General features: G+C 39.4%; 2 protein-coding genes across 4 annotated transcripts in view; both read right to left on the minus strand.

The window, feature by feature from the left end:
- Nucleotides 1–7,806, minus strand: part of srfb (serum response factor b) — a 34,849-nt gene extending 27,043 nt beyond the window's left edge. For all 3 annotated transcript variants that reach the window (XM_062994827.1, XM_062994826.1, XM_062994828.1), the window contains exon 1: nt 7,005–7,806. In XM_062994827.1, coding sequence (XP_062850897.1) covers nt 7,005–7,622 — 618 coding nt within the window. In that variant the 5' untranslated portion in view covers nt 7,623–7,806. The remainder of the gene's footprint in view (nt 1–7,004) is intronic.
- Nucleotides 7,807–12,148: 4,342 nt separating this feature from the next.
- The window catches only part of ptk7b (protein tyrosine kinase 7b), a 41,875-nt gene continuing 35,117 nt past the window's right edge, over nt 12,149–18,906 (minus strand). The window contains exons 16-21 of the mRNA XM_062995407.1: nt 17,130–17,285; nt 16,776–17,008; nt 16,272–16,349; nt 16,022–16,173; nt 15,614–15,792; nt 12,149–14,788 (exon numbers count right to left, since the gene is read on the minus strand). Of these exons, the coding sequence (XP_062851477.1) occupies nt 14,628–14,788; nt 15,614–15,792; nt 16,022–16,173; nt 16,272–16,349; nt 16,776–17,008; nt 17,130–17,285 (959 nt within the window). The 3' untranslated portion in view covers nt 12,149–14,627. The remainder of the gene's footprint in view (nt 14,789–15,613; nt 15,793–16,021; nt 16,174–16,271; nt 16,350–16,775; nt 17,009–17,129; nt 17,286–18,906) is intronic.

Below are 18,906 nucleotides of genomic sequence, written 5' to 3' on the forward strand. Positions count from 1 at the left end.
CTGATTTAATGCATTCTGTTGTGACACAGTCACCTCATCACCAGTATTAAAATAAGCTGTAATATGAGCCACTTCTGGTACCAGACATGATAGCCTTTGTTTTTCTTTGTCAATAATAATAATAATAATAATAATAATAAGTTCCACTTATATAGCACCTTTAACCACGCTCAAGGACGCTTTACAGAGTACAACATAGGTGAATAAAATTGGGGGGGGGGGGGGGGAACAAAAAAATCATAAGTGATTCATGATAAAGTCAATGATGAATCAATGATAAATCTTGGCTGCCCAAACTACTGTCGGCAGTTTGTAGTTTGGAGGCTGCCTGTAACCCCCTTGCTAATTCTGAGATACTTCAATCTCGTCTGGCCATTAAAATATGTACATTTCTGACCATGACATGTAGTTGTTGCTACTTACAGTTTTATGGGGTGGTCATTGGGGTTTTGGCTTGTCAGTGTTTGACATGCATTACAACACTAATTTGCATATGGTTTGGTGGTATGATTTAATACCATATCAACCCCAAGTTTCTCTTGAAATGTGTAAGTTGTGTATGTTCAATTCAGCAGCATGTATGTATGACTTACCCTCTTTATTTCTTTGGGTACATTATCTGTCTGGTCTTGACAGTTGGGAGGATACAGTTTATTGGCTTGGGAGTTACAGTATATTCGTGTTGCCATTTATCCAGTATTATAGATGTCATGGAGGGTTTGATGTCTGTAGGAGGAATCTTGTTTGCTCAATCCTATTGTTTACTTTGCCATCCGGTCTGCTTTTCCATTTCCTTCTGGCTTTTAATGGGGTAAGATTTTTTGGGAATGCTATAGTTTTTCTTTGGTAAGCCATATCATTTCTGTTTGGCTGGCAATTAAATGCTTTAGTTTTACAACTTATGCAAAGGTTTGTGAAAATTTGTCGTTTAAAGTTTGGGGTTTCATTGACTAATCTTTGTGCTCTTGACTTTCTGGATTTAATCCACGACACTATGTGGTCCTCCCCAACACTCGTATTTAAGTGTTTTTGGTGGGGTAAATCATGACCTTCATTCATACAGTTGCAGCAAATAGGGATGCTTTTGCATGTTGTTGATCCATGCCCAGATTTTTTTGCATTTAAAACATCTGATGGGATTTGGTATATAGGGATTCATATCTACTCTTTGTTACGCTATTATAGATGTTTGCTGGGGTAGATGGTTTATTGAAGGTAGGGATATGGGTGTTTGCTTTAATAATCAAGTCCTGTCTTCTGATTGTAATTGACTGTGATGTCAGTTTTAGGGCTTTGTAAGCTTCTTTCATGTTCACTGGTTTGAATAACACAATTAAAGTTAAAGGATGGGTGTGAAAAAGTCTTTACAGGGGATTTAGTAATGATTGTAAGGTTTTGGTGTTCAGTAAACTGTCTGTGTGCATTTTTTCTAAGCACTACACCCGAAGTTGTCCTGTTCGAGTATCTTAGTGTCTTTAACTGTCCATGTAATTCCCATGATGACTCCTTGATGATGAATTTTGGCCAACTTCCACTAAATGCAGAAAAGTCAAAAACATGACCACGGTAATGGTCTATATATTTTTTTTTTTCTTTTAGCGTTTGGTTTAATCTCCTTATTCGTATAAAATAGGTCCATCATCCTTACCCACCTATCTCTAAGCCCAACAAGGTGATGCAGATGGCTGTAGATATCCAGCAGACTGTGCATCAGATACAGGGATGATACAATTAAACTGACACTGAGCCAACATCTTCTGGAGATCAGATAAGATACTACCCAGGGCAAGTCCTGACCAGCCGACTGATTGGAGAGGGCCTCTCTAAGCTCATGTCTATGTGCAGTAGGAGCCAAAATGCTGTGTTGGAGCAAAGGAGACAGCAGCACACCATTTCCCTCAAACACCAGGACCCAGAAGGACTACATATGGCTGATGAGACATTTTAACTAATGCTAAGCTGTTTTGTTCATCTCAAGCATTCTGCGTTTGATGTTTCACCTGTTATACTAAGATAAGCAATAATTACCAACACCTATGTTTACATGTACTGGAATGTGGACTGTATTTGAGTTTTTCTTTCTTTAGTATATGACTGTGAACCATTTGACCTGTAGAAGGTCATCACCTGCCCTCATTTCTCTAGTCAGCTGTCTAAATAGGACATGATGTCACTGTAGAAGTCCTCTGTAATGCAGCATTGTTCTCCACTATCTTGTTTGTGACCACCTGCAGAATCTTTACTGCATTCTCATCACACACCAACAGCCAGCCTGAGCTGCTCCTGAAGCTCTGCACAACTGGTGCTCACAGGCTCATAAACCTTCCCTGATTAGTCTCCATGCCTAATATTATTCTCACTGCCTTGATGCATAATGATGCCTGCACTGAACAGCTGGCATGCAGAATACACATTTAACTCTTATTGCAGCTTTAGTCTTGTACTCTTGTAAAATTGATACTCTAATAATGTAGAAGGGTGTGGTATACATAAACAAACACTATAAGGCCTTTAACTATTGGAGAGCATATCAATAAGTACCCCGTTTAAAAAACAAATTATATTAAAATAGTCACCTCTATGTAATCTTTTCAACAACTGCCACTCTTCTGAGAAGGCTTGTCACAAGACTTTGAAGTATGTCTGTTGGAATTTAAGTCCATTCAATCAAAAAAAAGCATTTAAATGGCTGGGCACTGATGTTGGTCAAGAAATCCTCAGTTGATGTTCCAGTTCATTCCAAAGCTGTTCAGTGGTGCTGAGGTCAGGGCTCTGTGCAGGCCACTGGAGTTTCTTTAAACCAAGCTTTTCATCATGTCTTTATAGAGCTTGCTTTGCTTCTACAGTATTGCTTAAACAGGAAATGGCCTTCCATGAACTGTTGCTGCAAATTGTGTGAATTAGTGAGAATCAGGCACTGCCTTACTCCACAAAACAACAGGCAGCGCAAAAGCAGTTTTGCCATGTATTATATAAATGCAACCTCACAGATTTACCACTTTTACTATGGAATTTACCAACTATTGAATAAAACATGCTCACGTGAATAGGTGCACTCCAGTAAGCTGTGCAAGCATAAACAATGCAAAGTCAGAAAATAAATGATAAACATATAGAACCATGTGAATAAGTCTTCTGTACACTTAGAATGCTAGTTTAAGCACCCATGCTCAAAGGAGGAAAAAGGAAGGAAAAAAAGACAGATAATATTCTAAATGACTTCCTGATCTTTCTAGGTCTAAAGTGGAACCTCAGCCAATAATGCTGAGTAAATGAGATGTAACCACAGTAGTGAATGGTAGAGCCTCTGAGCAGAAATCTTAGCAAGGAATTTGTAATCTCAATCACAGCCTTTATTATGATTTCAATCCAAGAACAACTTTTAAGCCAATGGAAATGTTTGCCAATTTGTATAGTGCCCTATAAACACAGCTAGACAAAGAAATGCTTTGGACCGAAAAAGCTCACATTTAGGGCACAGAAAGACACCAAAAATCCTTAATCAACAAATGAATGAGTACAGAGCATAACATGCTATTTGTTGTAGAAAAAAAGAATAAATGGTTACGTTATATTTTACTGCTTAGTCTCATGTTTTCAGGTGAGTGTCCTGTGTCCGTTAGTTTTCTTTTATTTATGTTCCTAACTAAAAGCTAAGATTATGTTAGCTTTGTAAGATCTATCCAGGACAACATGTTAGTGCACCTATTTAAAACTGGCACTCTATATTCAAGTTGAACTCTATTGATAAAGAGGATTCATCATGCAGGCCAAACCATGTGGGTGTATGTGTGTAAGAAGAGTGGTGATGGTCAAAAATAGAGAATGTCAGTTGCTCTGTTCTATTTAAGGCTCGCAGCCAGTGGGGTCTGTTGTAATTCCCAGTCAACATTTGCCAGAGGACACACAACTGTGCTATCTCCATTACATTAGACAGAGAGAGTTTAGTGGACAGGCGGACAAAAGGAAATAGTGCGTGAGACATAGTGAGACAGAAGGTTTGTGTGAGAGATAAACAAAGAGAAAAGGTTCAGGTGTAGTTGAATGTCCTGCACCTATAAGTCATTCAGGGTTTGTTTACACAGCACTTAAAGCTTTTATGAACTGCAGACACTGAAGGAGACCCGACCACGTGCAATTTCAGGCACACACTTGAAAGGTTCCATTGGCACCCTAAAGCCACTCATGTCCGTGTAGCCGATAGTACTTCTGAGATCTGAGTTTAAACGAACTAGCATAATAGACCGCTGTGCCACCTGAATGCCTTCTAGCAGTTATCTTTTAATTCAAATGATTATGCAGACAGCAGACTTTGATTATCTTATTCTAATTAGGGCCATGATCCGATTGTTAGTACACAGAATAAACTACATGCATCTTTGACCAGCAGGGTTGCTAGAAAAATGACAAAAACAAAGGCAACAAAATATTAATTGATTGGCCAGTCTATTATTTATTCTGTACAAGGCTAAATATGAAACTGCTGATGAATTATCTTGGTCCCGCTGGCCAAAACTTGGCAGAGTAAGCACAAAGCAAGAAAAACAAAAAATGTAAATACAGAACTAATGGAAAGGATGAGGAGAAACACAGAGAGCATCACACTCGCACCATCACACTGCAGCTCTGATCATGTGATGTATTAAGCAGCCTGTATATTTAGCTCTCTACATCACTTACTTGAATTTATACTTTTTCTTGTTTGTTATTTTATTTATTAAATTTTTGATGACGATGTGTATTATTTAGGAGTGTTAACGGTTGACCAGACTCAATTTTTATGTGATATACTTTGCTGTTTACCGAGGTTCAGACAACAACATAAAACTTAGTTGTGAAGCACCATGATTGTCTCAGCTCGCTGTAATTTGACTCGGTGGTAAACATTCTGCACAAATTGGATAAAACTAAACGCAGTCGTAGCTCAGTGGTTTAGATACTGGTCTAGTAATCCGAAGGTCAGTCTTTCAAGCTTGACAACAGCCAAATCTTTACCTTCAATTGCTCGCACTGTATTCAGTAACAATTGTAATCGCTTTGGATTAAAGCGTCTGCTAAGTACCAAAATACCAGGTTGCCAGGGAGGACATTGCTAGTGATATACACACACACACAAAACTATATTCTTTCACATAATATACACATCAAAAGCTTGGGTGCAAAAGACATTTACTATTTAATTCCATAAACATTGCACTGTGCCTTTCATTTTATTAATATTTAGCAAAGTATTTATTCATCTTTTATTACAAGTTATCATATTTTAACAATAAAACAAGATAAACATTATAATTGACAGGTTAATCCCTTATCAAAATTAATGGTTAGTTGCAGCCCTACTGGGTGGTAACTAGTTTAATGAACTAATGTAACCTAACTGAGAACGGTATGTGTGAGTAAAGACTGCTGGCTTGCACCAAGCACTACACATTGTAGCAGGACACTAAAAAGTGTATTTAAAAAATAAAATGGTGTGGTTACTATGCTAATTTAAGACGCTGCTTCAGTCAAGCAGCTTAAAGCTGGAAGATATTTTGCTTGTTTCAGTTTAAACTTTTAACTTGAAACAACAGAGTGAGATCATACACTAAAAACCTTGGAATTATTGTGTTCCAAGCAAACAGTAAGAAATACGATACTTAATGACGACTTTTTAAATCATGGTTCCCCATTATACTAATCATACAGCCATAAGATAAACGTCCATAAATTACTTACTTGGAAATTGAACCTTTAATATATGGATGTATACAAACTATTTTATATCAGCACTTCCTGGTCACTGAAATAATTTATATTACCATCATTATTGCACATTATTATTATAAAGTAGGTGTTACTTAGGTAGCTGCTACTTTACCTACTTAAATCAACAACCAAAGTACCTTTAAACATACCATTACATTTGCAACTTTCTTTAACAACCTAAGATATTGGGCAATAGTCTTAGCTTTGCTATCTGTACTGAATCAGAAATAGTTAAACACGATTCTTAATTAAAGATGAAACAAGATGGAAATAATTACAAAGACTGAGTGAAAGGGGGCCCAAAGACGCCACAAGGATGTTTGTTGAACTTTTCTGTGTGGAAGGCCATGAGTAATAACTTGCAAGGGGGCTCAAAATATGTATCTACAATACACTCCACAAAGGATTATTTAGAAAGCCATTTCAGGTGCAAACAGTCTTTGAAGCAAAACGAACCTGTATGCATATTTAGAGGGTTATTTTAATATAAATTGTTCTACACGGGAGAGTAAAATAACCAAATAACTTGTCTGTTTTAAAGACAAGGCAAAATCCTGGTGAAATGCAAATACAGGGGCCTAAAGGAACAAAACAAAACATTAACCACAAAACCTTGTTCATATTGTTTATATAGTAAATATATCTAAAACTGTTAAGTACTTCCAGTTAATGATAAAAACTGCACTGTCAAATAAAAACGAGAACGAACGGAATTTAACAACTTCATTAACATGTGAAAAGGAAAATGGTGATGTAAAGCTACACACACACTACCTAGATCAGGCCACTCAACAAACTAAAAGTGCACCAACTGTTGAATTACCAGCTATGCAGCATTAAAAGCTCAGGGATCAACTATGTCCAAGGTGTTACACCAAAAAGACCTTGAAGAGATGCTGGGAAGAAGCTTCTACTGAACAAGAAGTTGGATTAAGTCCACAGCATTAAGTATTTTGTCTGTTGAGACTAAAGTGATATTTTCTGCCCTAAATTCTTAGCACTATAAGTTGTGTACAACATCCAGATAACACCAAGCTCACTGTTGAATGTGGTGATGATGATACCATGCCATAGGTCTGCATCTCAGAAGCAGAAAGTAGCAAGCTGATCGGTATTGGTCAGAAAAGTAATAGTGTGTGTTGGTGTGTGCGTGTGTGTTTAAACATTTAAGTTCCTAGTCCATATAATAAAAATCTCAGGTCATGACTGTTGTAATGTTTCCATTATTGGGGTATTACAACTGATATGAGGCTCACCTTCTTCATGATACCAGTCTTCCTCTTGCTGAAGGTGGTGTACCGCCGCAACTTGTTGTCTATGAACTCCATCTTTATCTTCACTCGCCCTCGGGTTTTCTTACCCGGTTTTGCCCCGGCCACCCCGCCGCTCAGCACCCCGAATCCCCCAGGAGGCCCGCCAGCCTCATGACCGATTCCTGCGCCCTCAATCTCGGCTCTTTCTCGCTTCACTCCGCGCCTGCTGTTTGCCGCAGAACCGGTGGGTTCGTCGTCGTCCCCTGATTCGGAGTCGGCATCGGAGGCACTGCAAACTTGCGGCGCGCCGCTCTCTTTGTCCCGGTCATACCTGCCGGTCATTGCCCCGAGTCCTGCTGCCACCATGCCGGGCTGTGCGGCGGCCTGCAGGGCGCTCAGCCCGCTACCGTTCCCAGGTCTGACTCCCTGTCTGGAAGCGACACCAGGCCCGCTGCCTGTAAGCATGCCCGCGCTTTCTCCTAAGCGTGCCGGTGCGCAAGGGAAATGAGACGCACGCAGCCCGCCGCTGAGCACCACAGAGCCGTGAGCCGCGCCGGTCGAACTCGCCGATCCGTTTCCGCTCAGTGCCGACCCAGTCGGGCTAGATAACATCCTATTCATGAGACTACTATACGAGCAGTCGCTAGTCAATGCGTCAGTTAAAATTAAAACCCAGATTCATTAAATAAACCGAAATAAAAGTAAACAAGCGCACATTACTGAACTACCAACACAAAGTTTCCTTATCGCAGAGCGCCACTTCTTTCCCCTGAGCCCCTCAATCCAGCTACCAGTTCACATCACCTCCCCGTTTTCCCAAAGCCCGTGCACCTATCTCTAAAAGGAAAACAACAACAGTCCGATCGCGATCACTCCGCCATGTCATCTAGTTCACTCCTTAAACAAATTAAATAGCAGCTAAATGAAAAACACAAGCACTGTTACCTCATAATAACTCACAAAAACATGTTTTACATCAAATCTCCATTGTTAATCGATATATCTTGAAAATTTTCATTGCATGTTATAAACAAATTCGTCCGCGCAGATCTACTTTCCTCCATATAAAGAGATACAACGTTTCCATATAAGGAGTTGTCGCTCCATATTTGGTGAGTCACAGTGCTGAGCGCTGAGTGGCTATCGAGGAGAGCGCTCGCAACGCGATTGGTCAAAACACAGAGCTCATTTGAATAAATACCAAAATGGTTGCGCTCATACAAACGTCATTGTATAAGGGGGGGGAGCCACTCTATACACACAGGCGCTCGCGTGTTTGTATATGACGAAGGACAAACACTGTAATAGGGGCACTATAATGAATAATCTTCAAAGTAAACATTTTGTAGATTAATAATGAGATCGTTATTATGAATATTTTAAAAGCAAAAATTTTTATACCAATAACCCGAACTTTTGTTTTAAGGTTGAAAAAACATGTAAATCCAGTGATCTCAGTAACTAATGCTAACTTAAAGTTAACTTAACTTAACTCCCTTAACTTAAGTTCTTAGGAGCATATTGAAAATATGAGCATACTGAATAAAATTTAAGAAAAACAGCAAACAGGACTTTCATATCAAATTCATTTTAATGGTTAAGTTGGAACTGGTCAGACTGAATTGCTGTCTGTTTTGCATTTTCTCCCCTTCAGGTACTCTAACTATTCCTAGTTTTACTAGCTGTTCCACCCTGGTCAGGGTTCTGCTGGGGGGCATCCAAATGTAATCATTTTAACCCCACCCTATTTAAAGCTTGTAGTTGTGGGATGAACATACCAAACCCCATACAAACATTAACAGTAGCCAGACCTCAAACTTGGGAGACACCTACACTACTCACTGGGCTACAGCCCTAAAATGCTAATTTAACAAAAGGCACCACTTTCTATTAACTTTTTTTCACATTTATTTTAATTTATGATTACATGGCAGAGGCCATGTAGCCAAAAGAATGACCATGTTGGAGCTGGCTACCCTGATACACTTTATGGCCAAAAGTATTTAGACACCTGATCTTTTGAACTATAAGAACAGCCACTCTTTTGAGGCTTCTCACAATACTTTGAAGTATGTCTGTGGTCATTTGTGCCCATTCAGTCAAAAAAGCATTTAAATGGCTGGGCACTGATGTTGGTCAAGAAAGCCTTAATTGATGTTTCAGTTCATTCCAGAGCTGTTTGTTTGTTTATTAGGATTTTAAAGTCATGTTTTTTACACTTTGGTTACATTCATGACAGGAACGGTAGTTACTCATTACACAAGATTTATCAGTTCACAAGGTTATATCAAACACAATCATGGACAATTTAGTGTCTCCAATTCACCTGACTGCACGTCTTTGGACTGTGGGAGGAAACCGGAGCACCCAGAGGAAACCCACGCGGACACGGAGAGAACATGCAAACTCCACACAGAAAGTACCCGGACCGCTCCACCTGGAGATCGAACCCAGGACCTTCTTGCTGTGAGGCGACAGTGCTACCCACTTAGCCACCGTGCCGCCCTCCAGAGCTGTTCAGTGGGGCTGAGATCAGGGCTCGGTGCAGGCCACTGGAGTTTCTTTAAACCAAGCTTTTCTTCATTTCCGTATAGACCTTGCTTTGTGCACAGGGACACTAATGCTGGAACAGAAAAGGGCTTTCCTTAAACTACTTCTGTCCATATTGTGTAACTGATTGGCAGCCCAGAGTTTCTCCCTAAAATTCCAGCTAATAAGAATGCTTTGTCCTTCTTACAGTGGCCTCTGCCACCCCATCTGTTCAGCTGTACATGTTGAGAAAGAACCTGTCCATGTGCCAGTGACCACCTACTGCATCTGAAATGGTACAGTAGCTGCAAAAACACAAGGCTTGAATATATTTTAATAGCTTACAACAGAAGTGCAACTAGTTCCCATGGAAACCTGTAAAGCAGCATTAGGCTAGGATAATGTTTCTATAAGTAGAGGGAAATATTCATTCAATATTTAAATAATTGACTTAACTAACTGCAACACTAATATTCTCTCTGAAGCTCATTTAGCATCTCCTGTTAACCAGTCCCCACCCCTATTGTGCTAAAAAGGAAACCAGATCATGAAAACACTACAAATCCTTGGGCAATATATTTATTTGTTATATTATGCTTACTTAAAGATATAATTTAGTCTTAGCACAGGGGCAGGTGGGCTTGCATCATTAAGATAAATTAGATGTCACTTTTGTGTATTAATACTTGTTGACATTTATCTCTCAGCTTTTACTTAATGATCTGAAATCATTTAGTGTGACAAACATGCAACAACAGAGTTAATCTGAAAGGAGGATTTTGGGGTAAAGTTGTACTTTTTTAGTAGAGTGCTGTTATGTAAAAAGATAACGTTTAACTAAATGTAGTACAAGGCTGCAGAGGTGTGACAAACATTGATCTGGGTTTGGACTGCCAGCCACTGTCTTTATGTAGTGTGTATTTTCTTAAAGTTTCATGTTTTTTTTTCTACTGCCTACAAACATGTAAACAGTGGACTAGCTACTGGAAATGGCCATACAGATGTGTAGTATCCTGTACATGGTTTATTCCCTGCCCGGCATCCTGGGTTTCTGGACAACACTGGACCCACCTCAACCCTAATGAAATGGATACTGAAGATGAATGAATAATTAAACTAATCTAAGCTGTTGTGATGTTGCATTATTCACTCGTTAAATAAAGAAACACCTTTAAGTTCTGCATGAAAGGACATGGTTGTACATCCATGGCTGCACATGAAGACCTCAAATTTACTCCACAAAGTGAGCAATAATAAGCAGACACCAACCTGTCCTGTACACTGTAAGTCCTCTGTATGTAAACCAGCTGTGATTAATGGGAGTAGTTATGGTATACACCGGTCAGGCATAACATTTTGACTACCTCCTTGTTTCTACACTCACTGTCAATTTTATCAGCTCCACTTACCATACAGAAGCACTTTGAAGTTCTACAATTACTGACTGTAGTCCATCTGTTTCTCTACATACTTTTTTTTTAGCCTGCTTTCACCCTGTTCTTTAACAACCAGGACCCCTACAGGACCACCACAGAGCAGGTATTATTTAGGTGGTGGATCATTCTCAGCACTGCAGTGACACTGACATGGTGGTGGTGTGTTAGTGTGTGTTGTGCTGGTATGAGTGGATAAGAGTTTTTAAACACCTCACTGTCACTGCTGGACTGAGAATAGTCCACCAACCAAAAATATCCAGCCAACAGCGCCCCGTAGGCAGTGTCCTGTGACCACTGATGAAGGTCTAAAAGATGACCGATTCAAACAGCAGCAATAGATGAGCGATCATCTCTGACTTTACATCTACAAAGTGAACCAACTAGGTAGGAGTGTCTAACAGAGTGGACAGTAAATAGACACGGTATTAATAAAACTCCAGCAGCGCTGCTGTGTCTGATCCACTCATACCAGCACAACACACACTAACACACCACCACCATGTCATTGTCCCTTCAGTGCTGAGAATGATCCAACACCCAAATAATACCTGCCCTGTAGTGGCCCTGTCGGGGTCCTGACCATTGAAGAACAGGGTGAAAGCAGGCTAAAAAGGCATGTAGAGAAATAGATGGACTACAGTCAGTAATTGTAGAGCTACAAAGTGCTTCTATATGGTAAGTGGAGCTGATAAAATGGACAGTGAGTGTAGAAACCAGGAGGTGGTTTTAATGTTATGGCTGATTGGTGTATAATGTCTTTAACTATGTCTTTAAAAAATATTAGATTTAAAATAATAATTGTTAGCATTGTTCAGTAAATCACGTGTGTAAAAACGATTAATCAGAAACTCAGTACCTAAATGATTACCAATGGAGGAAAAGTTAAACCGATAGCACCATCTACTGACATCATTACGACATTACACCAAAGGTTGACATGAACCTTGATCCCAGGATCTACATGCTTGGTTCATAGGAGTGAGCACTGGTGAACCACAACGGATTAAACCTGTGTTCTGTGTTGGACTATCCTGGAGGAACGTTATTTCGTTTCAATATGTACATTAATAATTGAAATTACAATAAAACCTCCTGAATCTTAAACTCACTCACAGGGAACACGGTGACACAGGGATAACTTGCCAAACTTCAAGCAGACACTATATTATGATTGTTTTTGTTGTTACAAAAGTGAACGTTTAATGAAAGCAGCATACATTGTGATTACTTTGACCTTAGCTTAAGTAACTAAGAAAATGCATTTTACATGTGAGTGCTTAATATAATAAAAAAAAACGTAGACCATGTATTTGTTCTTAAAAACAAACATAACACATAAAAGATTAAAAAGCTCATAAAAAACAATATACAGAATATATATAAAAGATTGTAAATAATCCTTCATGTCCTAGGCACTTGTGGTCTGTAGAACTAATGGAGACCACCGAAACTCCCAGCTGCCTGTGTTCAACAAACACCATTAAACAAACAGCAAAATGAGACAGATTGATTGAGTACATAATCGTATAAAAAGATCTCACGTACCTTTCTATTAAAAATAATGAATATAAAACCTTTACCACAGACAAAGGCTCACAGACATCCTTCCAGATAAAAAAAAAAAAAACCTACTACATAGAACAGGATTTAAGTGAAGTTAGTGCATTGTGTCCGTTTTAAATAACAGAACAGTGAAAAGCAATCTAACAGTGAGGAAATTCTTAACGTGGCTATGCAGAATTTTTGTATACATTAATGTTAATGGCTTCAGGTGTGTAGGCAATAAAATGTATTGTGAGTTCTGTTCTCTTTGTCTAAATATTACGGTCCAATGTGAGCACCAAGATAAAAAAGGTAAATCTGAAAGAAAATAGTAAGTACAATTGTAACATCTCTCACTTACCTTGCACTCAACTTCTACATACATTATTAACTGCATGTATTTGTTAACTTGAGTAAATTCTGCATTATCACAGTATCTGTTTATACTGTTTTTTGTATTTCTTTCATTTTGTTGAATACTGATGTTTAGAGTTTGGAGCCAGATGTCTTTTATAGCCAGACATGACCTTGTAACAAGAATAAACCCCTGAAGAAACCGGTAGTGTGCACTCAGGTAGCAGCAGTCTAATATGCCAGGTGAGCCCATTTTGAGTCTCATTATGTCACCAGCATTGGGCTCTCTTTAGACATAATCAGCTAAAGGGCTGGATTGGGAGTCACCAACATGCTGCTGTCTGGTCAAGGTGATGGCATGAGTGGTGGGGGAAAACTGGGAGAAAAGTGCTTTGTGAAAATCCACTAATGACCAATGAAAGAAGCTGTCAGTGGTTCACATGTCAGCGGTAGCCTGCAAGCTCTTTGATCAAAGTAAGTGAGGTGCATACGGCAGAGGTTGTGAGAGAAAAAAAATAATTAAAAATGATTAAAGTGTAAACCAATAAACAAACATGGCAGTTAACTTACAGTTTGTTAGAACTAAGGTGGCACAGCTTACTTAAAGTGTCTTGATGTGTTTGGTGCCATCCTGGTATAAAAGTTCACCTTAAATTAAACTCTGGTCAAGTAAAAACAAAAATAAACAGTTCATAGTTCATTGGCTGTTTTTAACTCAGGTTAAAGTCAGGCTTGTGGATGGTGTGGTGTCACCTAGAAAAACTTGGGATGGGGTGATAATCAATCTCAGTGTGGCTTAAGCATTCATTCTTTCCTTTCTGGAGGCAACTTAGAGCAGCCAATCTAGCATCTGCATGTTTTGGAAGCAAAAAAAAAAGCACAATACCAAGAGGCACTCTATACAGACACAGGGAGGACATGCCAGTTTCCTTACAGACAGTAACTGAAGGCAAGGCTCAAACGTACGTATATCCTCATGACCATGTTTTTGTGCATGTTTCAACTCGCTATACCAGCCATGCTGCTAAATTTTGTTGTCAAACTAAAATATTTGGCGACACGAAATAATGTCACTGGATATTATGGAGGTAATTAATAAGCTTATTTCCCCATAGATTAATCTCCTTACAAGATCAAGTCTGGCTCATCAAAAAAACATGTAACAGTTTCCCACCCTTCATGGCAAACATGGCTCTGTTTAATCTAGAGCTGATCCACATTTGACACCACTAACAGATTCACACATTTAAACACACAATTAAATGCACAACAACTTCAAGTCCTTGGACTGAGTGTTAAAATGTCATTAAGTCCAGCATTTCCAGGAGCCAGTTTGCTCCTAATTGGTTTGGATTGTCCTCCGCGGCAGACATGAAAAGTCAAGTTTAAAGGTCGTACCCCTAGAAAAGGTAGCTCAGAGACCACCTGGTGCTCCAGAGATTTAATCAAGGAAGATCTCAGGTAAAAAAAACAGGCATGGCCAAATATTAAAAAAGTAAACAGGTCACTGAAGAGGTTACAGAGTGTCCTTTCATGCCATGGTTAAGGCAAAAGAAACTCAGGGGGTCCACACATCACACACACACACACACACACACACACACACACACACACACACACACTCTTATACTGACAAATAGCACTGATAGCGCAATTAACAATTCTTTGTTTATCACTCATGCACTCTTGCTCCCTGAAATGTGGGGACCCAGTCTGAGCGAGTTTGTAGGTCTGTGATTGTAGCACAGCAGAGCAAACCTAGACTTCACACATTGCTGTCCAATGGAATGTCCTCCAGAGCTAGAACCAGCTCGCTGAAAGATGGCCGCTCTTTGGGACTGGGAGCCCAGCAGTGACTCATTAGTTTGTAGACTTCAGAAGGCCAGCTCTCAGGAGCAGAAAGCTTCAGTGTTCCCGCTTGAAGACCTGTTAAAGAAAAAAATTCTGAGTTAATTGGACAATTGGAGTCCACTTTAATATGATGCCAAAACAGCTCTGACCCACTGAGACAAGGATTCTACAAGACATATGAAGGAGTCACATTTATCTGGTACTAGGACATTATTAACAGGTTCGTTGGACCAGTTGATGGGCATAAAGACCTGGTGACTTTGATACAGGTCAAATTATTACTGCCAAACGATCTCCAAAAAGTATCTACCAACAGTGATCCAAAAATGACTGGACTGTTGATGTCTGTTGATTTGATGTCCAGTTGTGATGCCTTTATGCCCATTGTAGTTGCTTCTGACAGTGGATAGAAATAAGCATGGACACTTTGGTCTGCAACTACGCAGCCCCATACACAGAAGGGTTCAATGGAGTGTGTTGTGACACATTCACCTCATCAGCAGTATTAATATAAGCTGCAATTTGAACCACAGTAGCTCCTCTGTTGGTCGGTACCAATTGCCACAGGTTTACTGTCCTTTGGCATCAATGCGTCTTGGCCACCCAACAACCTGTCAGTGGCAGTGGTTTGTGGCTTGTTTTTTTGTATCACTGTTGGTATCTACATACCTTGGCTAAGCATGCCGTTTTAAAGATACTTTAACCCAGTTGTTTGGCCATAATAATTTGACCTGTATCAAAGTCACCCAGTCTTTATCCTATCCAACAGATAATCTGTTGCATTTAACTCTTGTACTAAGAGCAACTACTATTAGTCCAGCATTTAATTAATCCATTAATGTGATATGCACAGTTGTTACAAAATAGGCAATGTTTGGATAATAAAGTGTGTACTCTTACCTTCGAGTACCTCTTCATGGCTAAGTGTGGAGTACGGCAGCTCACCATGGCTAAACACCTCCCACATTAGCACACCGAAAGCCCACACATCTGATTTGGTGGAAAAGTCATCATCAAAGACAAACTCTGCAGGCATCCAGCGCAGCGGCATCCACATCTGTCTATAGTGGCAGTACTCACTGATAGAGAGAAAGATGGAAATAATACAGCATCAGCACTGCAACTATGATTATTATACACATGCTACATATAGTGGTGGCAAAGTCCTGAGACCATTGCTTATCTTAAATTTATTACAACGTTTTCATTGCGTATCATATATAATAATATCGCTCCAGGTCAACAGGGCTGGCTGTAAGATAGAAAAAGGTTAAGCACTGAGCAAGCAACTGCCGTGTGCTGTAATACCTGTTGTAGACGTCCTTGCTCAGACCTAATGCAGAGATTTTGATGTGTCTGTCTCCACTAATCAGACAATTTCGCACTGCCAGGTCCTTATGTACAAACCGCTGATTGGACATGTGCTCCATCCCTGCGGCCACTTGGGCACAAATGGATACCTATATAGAAAAAGACAGCCAAGTAAACTCTGTTATTGTACTATTTATATCATTATCTGATTAATGCTTACATTAAGTCATACAAACAGTATACTTACTTTTGTTTTGGTACTGAGAGGTTGTGCTTTACGTTTGTCATCTTTGCTTGAAATTCTCAAGAACTGTTTAAGATCACCCTAAAAAGAGATATGTATAAAAATCAAACATGCTGCCCTTGAGCATTGCCCCTAACTGTGTCTGCTCCAGGGGAGGCGTACAATGACTGACCCTGCACTCTGACCCCAGCTTCCAAGCTGAGATATGCAGAAAAAGCATTTCATTGTACTGTTCATGTGTATATGTATATGACAAATAAAGGGGTTCTATTCTAATATAGTTAATGCAGAATACATTTACAAACATAAGGTTTAATATCAGTTATTATCTACATTGAAGTAATATTAACATATAATTTTATATCATTATCCGTACCAGCATCACATGACTTACACATTGATACCAATGCCAACATTACAAAACACAGTATTTAAAAAGTCAGTAATAACTTAATTCTGTCAATCACTGAGCATGGATATAATATGAGGATGGAATGCTTTTCATACCAGATCTACATATTCCAGGACCATGTAGTGTGGTTCTGTGTCTCTGCAGAGACCGAGCAGGCGCACTATGTTGATGTGATTCAGCTTGCCGAACATCTCAGCCTGTCGTCTGAACTCGGCCTGTGAGAGCTCGTCCCTGCACTGTAGACTCTTCACCAAAACCACAGTTTGCTCCTCACCATCCTCTATCTTGTGTGCTTTGGCCAAGAACACCTCTCCAAACTGTCCTTTACCTGCACACACACACACAGTGTTGCACATGAAGACGGAAGGTCCTTCAGGTATCTGTTTATTGATGTTCATTGAAAGTGATTACTGTAGTGTGAGTAAAGCTGTGCTGTCAGGATACATTACCCAGTGTAGTGATGGGGTGTAAATCTGCTCTGGGAAAGTGAAACTTGTCTGTGTTGCTGTGACGTTTCTCAGTAGTGGCTATGGTCTCTAGATTAGTAAGAGCCACTTCTTCCTGGATTTCAGCTGTAGTCTGACCATTTTGCTGCACAGTACCCCCTAAAGAATAAGATTTAGAATTAGAATTTTTTTTACACAAGTGGTTCACAATCTGTGGCCAGTTTTCACCTGTGACACAGTAAGATACAGCCCCCACTTTACTATTTAGGTCATATTATTTTTATACATTAATTCATGTGTGCAGCAAGACTGGCTTTAGTCCACTGTTGCAGTCCAGCTCACTAATAAAAAGAAAAACCGTTTTTAGCAAGTACAACGGTACAAAATATACACAAAGCAATAGTACAAAATATGTATCCCTTAAGGTACCATCCCAGCAGCATAAAAGGTACATTTTAGTACTGCAGTTTCTGAGAGTGTAAACAAAAACTGTGCGCTGTTACAACAACACTGATGTGTCAGTTTGAAGGGTTTTGTTCTCTCACTATATTTCTTTAATCCCAGGCTTTTTACATGTCCTTCAGAATCTGCTCATAGCTTAATGTGATGACTCAGCTGCCAATCAAAGACAGCAGCTTACCTATTATGCATGGATTAGTAATATCAATTCAGAGAAAACAAATAAATATAACTATATTGTAGGCAAAACCTTCGAATAATATCCTGAGTACAATGAAGCTGCCAAACGTTCTTAATCTTGAGCGAGATTTGCCAGTTTCCTGTCAAAACAAAACAATTATCACTAGGTAATTAAAACGCGTGATTTTTTTAGCATGTGCTGCCATTCATAACCACCTGATGGCAGCATTTCTAAGTAGCACCCACATCAACCAGTGAGAGAAATGCAATGTGCCAATGAATCAACAGCGCTGCACGTTACAGCAGAAATCGTCTAGGGACTATCAGTAAAAGGTGCAAAAGCCAACATCTGTCATGAAATAGGGAAGCATCACACAAAGGCATGAGGGACTTGCATATGGGTGAAGGTACCATTGACGTGGAAGTGTATTTCAGGATTAAAGAGAGACGTATATTGCCATTAAGGTGACAGCTTTTCCTGAATAGTTTTCGGTTATTTCAACAAAACAATGCCAGGCCTTATTCTGCACGTGCTACAACAGCATGGCTTCATAGACACAGAGGGCATGTGCTTGACTGGCCTGCCTGCAGTCCAGATCTGTCTCCTGATGAAAATGTATATTGCATTATCACAGAAGATACTCAAACAACAGCAACCAAAGCTTGTTGAGCAGCTAAAGTCTTGTATAAAAGCAGAAATGGGCAAAATATCACCTGCAAAACTGCAACAATTAGCATCTGTTCTAACGTGATTTGAGTGTGTTGCAGGCATCAAACTATCAAACTATTTGTCAGTTAAACAGAGATTTAAAATAATTAACAAAATGTCCTAACTTTTATGGAAATGGGTTTTTAGGAAAACTGGGTCAACAAGCTTTCCATTTTTAAAACTGAGCATGTGTCCCAAATTTCAACCAAATACAATCTCATCATGGTAAAAAGACCATTGTGTATAGGATTTTTAAAACATCAGTAGGTGGTCTGAGATACGTTTGTGCAGACTTTCAAAAATAATGATCTACATGTACATGCACTGACACTGAAGCATGGCATATCCAAATGGATATTTTGCCATATGGTGCAAATGTCTGCATCAAACTAAATAAGATGCTGCAATGCAAAAATGCAAGTGAAATATTGT

This window comes from Trichomycterus rosablanca, chromosome 5 (assembly GCF_030014385.1).
Source record: "Trichomycterus rosablanca isolate fTriRos1 chromosome 5, fTriRos1.hap1, whole genome shotgun sequence".
NCBI classification, from domain to species: Eukaryota; Metazoa; Chordata; class Actinopteri; order Siluriformes; family Trichomycteridae; genus Trichomycterus; species Trichomycterus rosablanca.